Genomic DNA, 10,683 nt, shown 5'->3' on the forward strand with positions numbered 1-10,683 from the left:
TCAAACCGCTTCATGTGTAAGCACACTCTTCCATTATGTTTTTGGACTAGTGAAAACAGTAGTGATCCTACCTGTGTTGGTCCTGAGCTGCTTGCAGCACAGGCCTCATGAACTCCTCTGTTCTACAGGGGTGAAGCATAAAGAAAGGCTGACCCAGCAGGGGATGCTCCTAACACACAGACACAGAGACAAGGACAGCTTTGAGAAGGCAGACGGTGATAATAAAGCCAAAGGCCCCGTCTTTCCCAATTTTACCTGCTGAGTGATTGTAGTGAAAGGACTGTTTTGAAGTCGAAGCCTGAAGTTGGGATGAACAGAATTCCACATCTCCTCTAATGACAGGCTCCTTCCCTCTGATTCAGTGAGACACAAGGAAGAAACAGGAAGCATCAGCAGCAAAATATCACACAGGGCATCCCCATTAAAGACGGACATCACTGAGATATTGAAACGGTGCACAGACCCTGTCAAACTGTGATGTTTCAAAGGATTACAAATGAACACTTCTGTCTGATACTTGATTAAAAGAAAAATGTTTTCAGAGCTGAACGATGTGAGATGTGATGTGTTTTCTTCCAAATACCGCACACCTCAACATCTCACCTAAAAAGCAAACTTGTTTTTTCATCAACTTGTCCAAAGTTAAGCATGTGATTTCAAGAAGGTATTAAAAATGACACAATGAAGGAAGTGGCAGACTATAGCTGTGTATCAAATCAGGGGTCACATCCAAAGGACGCAGTATCTGAAGGCATGGCTTATGTGCAGCCGTTGCAGACTGTGAAGACCAGACCAGGGGCCAAACTGAAATGACACTGTCTGCTCTCTGTGTGCAAAGAATCTTGGGATAGACTGAGCTGTGAAGGATCCACCAGTTGGAGCCTTCGTTGCCGAGTGAAAGGAGGACACATTTCTCTGCCACATTCGAAGGAGCCTTCGAAATGGGACGGCCTTGTCACAACACTGTGATGTAATCAGTATACAAATGCAGCCTTCAAAGGATGTGGCTCCTGAATTGGGACACAGCAAATGTCTGATCAGCTGTATGATGGTGAGAAATGAAGCGTGGATTATTTGTTCATTCGTTTTTCATAATAAAAATCAAAAAACACAAAAAACCTGACTCGTTTTTTCAATATTCTTTTCCAAAACCATTGAGAACAGCCAAGCTAGCCAGGCCCATGTAGCCGGTGTGGGGCCTCCTAGACGTAGCTCAGCCCAATCTAGCTGCCCCCCAGTGCTTCCTAAGCAGACAGGTGGCTGGGTGACAGCTCACAAGAGTCGTAGCTCCAAACGAATGTCCATGGAGCATCACCTGCCTGTTCACGTTTCAAATCGATTTTCCCCACTCAGCGACACACCCGCTGAGAAAACAACTCTGGTAATTGGAGACTCCATAGTCAGAAACGTGAAGCTAGAGACACCGGCGGCCATAGTCAAATGTTTTCCTGGGGCCAGAGCGGGCGACATTGAATCCTATTTGAAGCTGCTGACTAAGGATAAGCGTAAATACTGTAAGGTTGTTATTCACGTCGGCGCTAATGACTCCTGACTTCACCAGTCGGAGGTCACTAAAATTAATGTTGAGTCAGTGTGTAACTTCGCTAAAACAATGTCGGACTCCGTATATGACAACCCAGAGTTGAGTCCAGGATGCAGGGTCGCAGTCTTACACGCCTCTCTGCTGTCTCCTTGCAGCTGCTACCCACCCAACGCTCCCAGTACCCCATAGAGACTGTGTCTGCCCCCTGCACACCTAAATTATATAAATCAAGAATCAACTCCAGAGGAGTTATTCATAAGAACCTAATTAAAATTAAGACGACTCCTCTTATAGTAGAAAGTAATAGGACAATCAAATGTGGACTATTAAATATCAGATCTCTCTGGTCTAAATTTCTGTTAGTGAATGATTAAGCCCGATAACAGCCAGACATGATGGACATAGGGCTTTGGAACCAAAAAACAACGTGAGACATGACAATCGATCATTTTATCTCATATAGTGTGTCATAGTAAACTTCAACTGATGCTGCGTCTGGAACACTTCATGACACCCCAACACCAAATCTAGCATGTCAGAATGTTTTTCAACGTCTACAACAAGGTGGGTCGACGCTGGCCAACAGGAGCACAAATGGTTCTTCTGTTCACAACATTTTGGCATATCGGACTGAACCATATTCATTAAATATCACAGTGATCCAGCCATCGTTAGCATAGTGACTTCCACAGTCAGCCTTGTGAAGTAGCTACCCTATCAGGGTCAGCTAGGCTATTTTTCGGTTTTACTACTGGCTCTAAAACATTTATTTTTATTTGCTACTTCAAGTTCTCCATGAAAGAGAGACAACACAGGCTGCTGTGCTCTCCGTTCAACAGTAGATACCTAATGTAGGTTACTGTTATACGCTCTAAATGAACAAACTACACGCACAAACATAACACAAATTGTAGATATTGGTCTAAGATGCTAAAAACACAGCCCAGTGAGCTGTAGGCCCGTTTCGGACAGACAGGAGCACCAAATCAAACTGTTTCTAAATGTGAGTCCTCACTTTAACTTAAAAGGTCCAAATGTACTCTGTACTCATCCTTTTTCAGTCAGAAACCATAGTCTGGTAATTGTATCCAAGTCCAAGCACAGCTTAGCCATAAGAACATCCAATCCAGTACGCCTTTCTCAAACTTTTCAACACTCGTTCCTCCTTTGGGCTATATTAAACATCAGTACGGGGCATTATTGACCTACTGTTGTTAAACAGTTGCCAAATTATTCCAAAAGATCATGTCGATGTAAAAACAAAATGAATGCTTAGCCATAAGAACATCCAATCCAGTACGCCTTTCTCAAACTTTTCAACACTCGTTCCTCCTTTGGGCTATATTAAACATCAGTACGGGGCATTATTGACCTACTGTTGTTAAACAGTTGCCAAATTATTCCAAAAGATCATGTCGATGTAAAAACAAAATGAATAGCCTATTTACTGCAGCACTTTTTCAAAGTAGCCAGGGTCATGTGCATTAGTGAGCTGATACCTAATGGAGCCAAAGTGTAAACAAGAGTTTACTTATAAAGTAGGTCTACTTTGTTAATACAAAATACAGGATTCCTTATGGCTCTATACATACATACATATACAGCAATAGGCCTATTCTCAGCCTATTTATTGCAGCGCTTTTTCAAAGTAGCCACGGTCATATGCATTAGTGAGCTGATACCTAACGGAGCCAAAGTGTAAACAAGAGTTTATTTATAAAGTAGGTCTACTTTGTTAATACAAAATACAGGATTCCTTACGGCTCCATACATATATACATATACAGCAATAGGCCTATTCTTACATTGTTCTCTTTGTCAGAGAACCTTAAGCCCTGCAGTCAGTGTAGCTGCAGGATGATATTAATGGGGTATAAAAATAACTATGTAGTAATTTATGAATAAGTCCCTGTTACTGCTGCAGTAGATTAGGAGGTGTCCTAGTGGCCCCTTATTTCTCAGTGATTAAACATTCAAAACTGGGAGGCCAAAGTAAAACACAAACTAACCACCCACAAAGAACACATGAACTTCAGTCCTAAGTCAGATCCCCACAATGTACAATCTATAACAACAATGTGTGTGTATGCACCGACCATGTCACATAACTAACCCAAAGTGGAGGCTCTGAAGTAGAGTACAGGAGTACTGTAGCTGCAGGAGTACATGATGTGATACTCGTACTGAAGCACCTGGCTGCTGCCTTCAGACACCATACAGACCCCATCATTGTCATCATGTATGGCACCATTGGTGGCATCAGCATCAACTGAGGCAACAAGAACAGACTGTGGAGGAAGAGACAGCAGCATTCACTACACATGGCAGCTCAATCTTATCTGCAGCCCCTTTTACACTGCCCATTTGATGCGGGGGTTTTCTGCCAGTGCTGTGCCTAGCCATTCTGCTATATGTAAAGGGTACAGTACTGGCATGGGGGTCAATGCTGACCGCCCAAAATGCTGCAACAAGAAGAAGAAGTTTTTTCCGAGACGAGTTTTCCCCACCTCCTGCATAAATGGGACAAGAACGAACAGGGGGTTGGAGGTCCGCATAAGAGAGAGAGAGCTAGAGTGAATGAGGGGAGAATTAAAACTATATTGTTTCATTGTGGTTAGCATAAATAAACATAGCCACAACCCTCAGGATTTTGTGTGAATTCAGCTACAGCGCACACTTATGTCTGGTCTGTGGTGAAGTGCACCTTGTGTGTGAGTCAGTGGCGTAGCTAGGACTTTATTTTCCAGCCTATTAGCCTGGTCAAATGGAAGCCCACCAGTATAAATATATCAAACACAACCAGACAACAGCCCATTTGTTTCGTTTTCTAATTGGCCACAAAGTACACGGACCTTCAGATATCCTGGTAAGCATCATGCCTCTAGTACCGGGATTCCAGCGGCTGTGTGAAATTAAAACTGGAGCGGTGGTTTGCCAACTTTTTTAAGTTTAGTGTAAAATGGCTTAAATCAAAAAGTCACCTTGAGGAAGGGTTAAAATACTGGCAGTTTCCCACAATCTCTGTGTAAAAGGGGCTTTTCGCTGCTTCAAATTGGAAAACTGCAATTACCTTTCATTTAGAAAATCAAATTCTTATTATTAAAGGGAGAGAAGTGTGTGCAGATCATTCATTTAATACTGCAATTAAAGTTTTGTTTTAATATAACTGAAAAATTAAAGGAACTAAATTGCTCACATTCAGTGATACTTAATAAAGGCATTAATGAAAAACAAAGTAATGATGCCAAGTTTTCCTACTGTACATAATTCAGTCTTTCACCTGGTCCTTCTCCTCTCCCTGCTCATCAGGACCGGAGTGACAAGAGGTGTGTGACCCTGAGTCTGAAATGGATCCTTGCAGGTCCCACACTGGGTTTGAGCTAATGACAGCTGACTTCAGAGCAGTCTTCCTCAGGTAGCCCTCCTGTGAACCCTGAACCCACATTAGAAACTTCCATTAACCACATTAATGGAGCACAGCAAGCTTTCAGGCTTCATCTACACTAATGACAGTGACAGCAGAAACCTTCTAACCTGGACCGGCTCCCAGCTCCAGCCATCTCGAAGCTGCTCTGACTGCTGTAGGAGCATCTGGCAGCAGCGATGGAAGGTCACCTCCTCCAGCAAACACGAACTCATCTCTGGAAGGGAATATTAAACCCTTTGTAATGTTAGATCAAAGATGGTTAACTGAATGTAAAATATGGCGTTTTGGACCAGATTGGCAAAGTCTTAGAGTTAAAAGAGGCCCATGCCTCTTTACCAACTGGCTTTGTTTGGAGCCAAATGGTGCATAGTCTAGGGATGTGTACCACTTTACTGCATAGTAAAGCATGTATGGTCACAGTAAAAAGAAAGTACACCCCCCTTTATATGAGATCTTCATGGTATGATAACTGTCTTAGAAAATATCACGGTTTCACAGTATTACACAATTACTGTTATCAGCTACGACGACCCTTGAAGGAATGATTGAGAGGGACTGCAGCGCTAGATTGACCCTAAAGAATAAACAGTATTATTTTAAAAAAAAGCATATAACTTGAACATGTTGTATAGCTAAAGCATGTTAATTTGCATGTTAGGTCTAGAAGTAATTAGGACGTATTCACAGTAAAAGTACTAATATCACAAAACAGTCTTCTCCGTTACAAGTAATATTAAGGTAAGGTAAGACTTTATTGATCCCACAATTAAGTATTAACACGAAAATGTACTCAAAGTATTACAAGTGGAAATAGGCTGTCCAATGCAGAAACATGTTATATATACCATACTGTTAAACTATTATATCATGACATTAATTCAATTCAATTTATTTGTATAGTGCCAATTCACAAAAAGAATTGTCTCAGGGCACTTTACATAATCCAGTCTAGACCTTACACTTGTGCAAGCACTTGGCAACACAGTGAGAAGGAAAAACGTGCACTCAGAGGTGTGGTGCTAATGTATGAAGTACCGGAGCACACCTATGACATGCCCACATGCACAGTTAGTTTGTGGCATGTTTCAAGGGCCATGTAAACACTTTTCCTATGGTGGCAAAGGTAATTGCCCATATGATCAAATGTTGGACTGACTTCATTCTCTGGTGTGGCAGAATAACAATGTGAATAAGTAGCCATTTGTCAGAGGGTGAATGTTCAAGCCATAGATGTTATTACTAGGGGGCAATCTCCATGGGGGAGCAGCTAGGGGACACGGCCCACCAAAAATATGAAAAATGGAAATGGATTTACCAACCGTGGAGCTACTTGAAAGGGAGTGATGTTTCCACTACTCAGTGGGACTTAACGGTGAGTAAAATAAACACGTTACATGTCTGTTAATGCCTTGTTTCTGTAATGTTAGAATTGTTGTAAGGCTGGAGAAGTTACTATGTCTGCATTGTACCAGTTAAAATATGGGGTTTCTCAATTACCTGCTTTGTTTACAGTGTTACACATCTCTTTTCATCGGTACATATACTATTGTTTACTTATCTATGGGGGAGAAATTCATATTAACTAATGCTGTTGTGGTTCGTTGTGCTGTCCACTTTTGACATAACACAGGCAGTAGGAGGTGTGTGTGTCTTCATGAAGAGGCTCTCTGGTTTTATTGTTCTGAAACAATTAGACTATTTGGAGTTATGATGTGTGCCAAGCTAATCCAGAGGTACCCAAGATTAAACATTAAATGGCATTTGAGGCAAATATGGTACTTTACAACGTTAGTGACTTTTCAGAACCAGACTAATACAAATGACATTAGAATGATAAGACCTCATTGATCTATGGTGGGAACGTTCCTTCCTAGCTGGGATGTTGAACATAGAACATTTACCTGTAACAAAGTATTTGACACAGCAGCCTACCTCTGTTTGTAATACGGTGTCTCTCCTGAATCCGAAATCATTCCAAATAGCAGAAATGCTGTTCCTTTTCATCACATCCTTCAACCGTATCACACATATGTTTTTCTTTGATTCGTTTTGATTCCTAGTCGTTGGAAGAGACTATGAAGGTTCTGGAAGTACCTTCATAATTTGGGTGAAAATTACTGTCCTGGTGTGAAACGGTGGCCGTGTGTGACTTTCCGGGGTTATCGGAGGAGTTATCTGGGATTCGAGTTGAGAGGCATAAACTAGGGCTCACGTCACAGCTAAGCTACTGTCTGTGTCGAGGCGCTACTCCATCTGACCCTGTCGCTAAATTACAGACTGGGAAGTTCCGATCGAAACGAACCTCTTCGTCCATACAAACCACAGGTAAAATACACCAGGCAACAGTGTGTCTTGCTTTTCTTTTTCTAAAATACTTATTACTGGGCGACAGCGGCTGAAAGAACAGTAGAGAGCACAACCTACGTTTTCGCTTCCGTGTGTTGGATCACGTGACTACTATGGCTAAGAGCAGAGCGCATTAAGGAGCCATTTGAGGCTCCTTGAGTCACGTGACCTGCTGCTATTTTTGACCCCCTCAATGTCGCAACTCTTCTATCTTAATGTCTCTGGCTAAGAGCTCCATTCACACAAACACAAACACACACATACACATCGGCCACTTGTACATTTTTATAGACTTCAATGCTGTTGGATTGAAGTTCCACAGTTCCATCTTTAACATCTGTGTTTATAAAGTATATGCTTGTGTGTGTGAGTATATGTAAATAAGTGTATGATGACTGTTTGTTTGTGTAAGTAAGTGTATATGCATTGATTTGATTTGACTTATTCTTTCAAGCATGTAAAGACAGTTGATATGTCAACACACATAATTTTACACATATCCAACAAATGCTAATCCAATATCAATTTGCTTATACCTAGTACATGGTTGAATGGAGTAGGAAGAAGTGACTCCCCAGCTAGAGTGGAACAGAGATCACTGATTCACTGGTCAGTGCACACCAGGGAACCACTTTTAGTACAAACAAATCCTTATTACAACAGCTGATAATTACAGCACTGCATTCAAAGAATGACTGATCAGTTTTGTAAAAACACACCAATGTGTAATCTTCCACAAGCATGCATGTATGCCCCACAGTGCGCAAACATAAAATGAAATAATTATTTATTTCTCCAGTTCTGCTGTAACCATTACCATATCACACTTGCAGCACCACAAACAGGTATTCAGAGGAAAATAATTAAAACTATAATTAACAGACCTTTGATGCATTCAATAATATTTTTTTTTAATTTAGGCAGTTAATTGGATATAAATCAAAACCAAATTTAGCGATTCACTTCTAATTACCAGCACAAAATTTGTATCAGATGTTTATACTTTATTAATTCAAAGAAATTCCTTATTCAGTGCAACCTCACCATCACAGTTGCTGAACAATTAAAATCTTAATCAGTATATCAAAAAAAGAGGACATGGTACCCACAGAAGTATTATCTGTTATACTAACTCAGCAATATTAAAATAACTTTCCCTTCCTTATTCCTTGTCTTTTATCTAGGGACAAAATACTAAATTAATAAAGCACAAAATACACTGATTAAAATGCTTGTACTTGCAAGGTTTTAACATGTGATCAACATGGTATTTATCAAACAGGAAACATTATGTAAATGCCAGAGGATACTCATATAGTTTTTTTTATTATATAATTACTCTGAAACACAGTTTCCCCAATTACAAACACCGATACAATACAGATACCAAATCAACTATATTAAAGATCCTAGCTGAAACCCTCTGAGTGCATTGCTCAGAACAAATGTGTTGTACAAACCTCTCAGTTGGATGCCAGAGTTGTCCTTTGTTGTCTGCTCAAAGGGAATCTAAGGCCTGTAAGAAGGCTAAAGATTCAGTGTCTGGGAGCTTGGTTTTGTCCAAATCTTTCTATGAAGGTGCTTGGAACGAATGTGTCATACAAACTTCACAGCTGAAGTCTCTGACAGCAGTAGTAAAAGGTGTTAATCTGGAATGGAATCTTGTAAATAATAAATGTAAGTGTAGATTGCAATGATATTTATTGTACTTCTATATTTTTTGCATGTTTAAATCCCCAGACTGAACCCCTAACTCTCTTACAGATTAGATTAGATTCAACTTTATTGTCATTACACATGCACAAGTACACGGCAACAAGATACAGTTTAGCATCTAACCAGAAGTGCAATAACAGCAGTGCAGGGTGCACAGTATCTACAGTATGTACAGTCAGAACTAATTTACTGATATGTACAACTGATATTTACAGTAAGATATGTAGGGTGATGTACAATATACAACAGACTAGTGCTGTTGCATTGAAGTTCCACAGTTCCATCTTTAACATCTGTGTTTATAAAGTATATGCTGTGTGTGTGAGTATAGTGTGAGCATATGTAAATAAGTGTATGATGACTGTTTGTTTGTGTAAGTAAGTGTATATGCATTGCACAGTGACTTGTAATTATACTGTGATTGATCAAACCCAAACCCAAGCATAATTGCAGTCAAACCTTTCTGTTGTATCAGCTAAATAATCCAGTTGATAATGCACTAAACAACAGTAATTTACACTTTGAAACAAAACTCCCCAGCTGGAGTGGAACAGAGATCAGAGATCACTGATTCACTGGTCAGTGCACACCAGGGAATCACTTTTAGTACAAACAAATCCTTATTACAACAGCTGATAATTACAGCACTGCATTCAAAGAATGGCACCTGGCTGTGTGGTGCCAGGTGCTGTGGGAGGAGGCATAGCATGATTGAGGAGGAGGATGGTGGCGGAGCAGGTGTTGTCTGACCTAACGTGCTGAGGCCTGTTGGTCTGAAAGTCCAGAATCTAATTGCATCTAGTGCTGATGCCCAGGTCTCCAAGTTTGGTGGTTAATTTGGGGATGACCATGATAAACACTGGTCTTAAATGCTAGAAATTTAGAAAGTAATATAGTACATTAGTAATATATATTTCAATTCTCCACCAGCCTTTCACTTACAATTATTTCTTCACAACCAGTTATTTTTACTGCTTCAGCAATTCAACTGAACAACTCTGAAATACTTCTAAAAATTACTTTGTACTGCAGTATTTTCTATTTCCTTACAAATATATCCTACTAGTACATACGTGTTTGAGACTGTGCTCAGTATTTTTTGTTTGTGGCTTTTTGTGTTTCATAAAGTTTGGTGCTTATGCATTTTTGGTTATATTTAACTCCACTGTGTAGGTTATTGTTTTTGCCAGCTGCAGTTTGCAGTCTTTTGCATTCACCATTTTTCCTGGGTGGGAAACGATATAACGATCGCTCAGCTGCCATCCTCCTTCTGGAAGATGCCATTCTGAGGCTAAGCAGCTGACCAGCAGAATGGGAGCAGTGAACCCGAGTCTGCCACGACTCTGGTGATCCAGAAGCAGCCCCCAGTTCCACCTACACACCTTCACGGTTTCCAATTCCGGTGCAGCTCTGCCCCCACCTGTAATCCTTTAATTAAACCTTCTTAGTACCTGTTGAGTCATGCATTTAGGTCCTGGGTTTCTGGGGGGAACCTGACAATGTCAGCAGGTATGAACATGTTATGAAAGATACTTTTCAGCTGCAAGGCTACAATCTCACCATCTACTCAAACTGGAAGGACCTTTTAATATGGCTAGTATGTTTCTCACAATCATGTACATGAGGAACAGAAGTATTTGAACACCCTGTG

At 40.6% G+C, this 10,683-nt stretch overlaps 1 protein-coding gene across 3 annotated transcripts in view; it reads right to left on the reverse strand.

Annotated features, from left to right (window-relative positions):
• atg10 (ATG10 autophagy related 10 homolog (S. cerevisiae)) overlaps positions 1-7,423 on the reverse strand; it is a 7,903-nt gene extending 480 nt beyond the window's left edge. The window contains exons 1-6 of one of the 3 annotated variants that reach the window (XM_020585474.1): positions 7,395-7,423; positions 5,078-5,184; positions 4,824-4,976; positions 3,657-3,831; positions 256-353; positions 72-169 (exon numbers count right to left, since the gene is read on the reverse strand). In XM_020585474.1, coding sequence (XP_020441130.1) covers positions 72-169; positions 256-353; positions 3,657-3,831; positions 4,824-4,976; positions 5,078-5,182 — 629 coding nt within the window. In that variant the 5' untranslated portion in view covers positions 5,183-5,184; positions 7,395-7,423. Of the gene's footprint in view, positions 1-71; positions 170-255; positions 354-3,656; positions 3,832-4,823; positions 4,977-5,077; positions 5,185-6,902 lie in introns of all 3 variants that reach the window. The other 2 variants (XM_020585476.1, XM_020585475.1) reach the window with 2 other exon arrangements.
• Positions 7,424-10,683: the final 3,260 nt, after the last annotated feature.

Source organism: Monopterus albus, unplaced genomic scaffold (assembly GCF_001952655.1).
Source record: "Monopterus albus unplaced genomic scaffold, M_albus_1.0 scaffold367.1, whole genome shotgun sequence".
NCBI classification, from domain to species: Eukaryota; Metazoa; Chordata; class Actinopteri; order Synbranchiformes; family Synbranchidae; genus Monopterus; species Monopterus albus.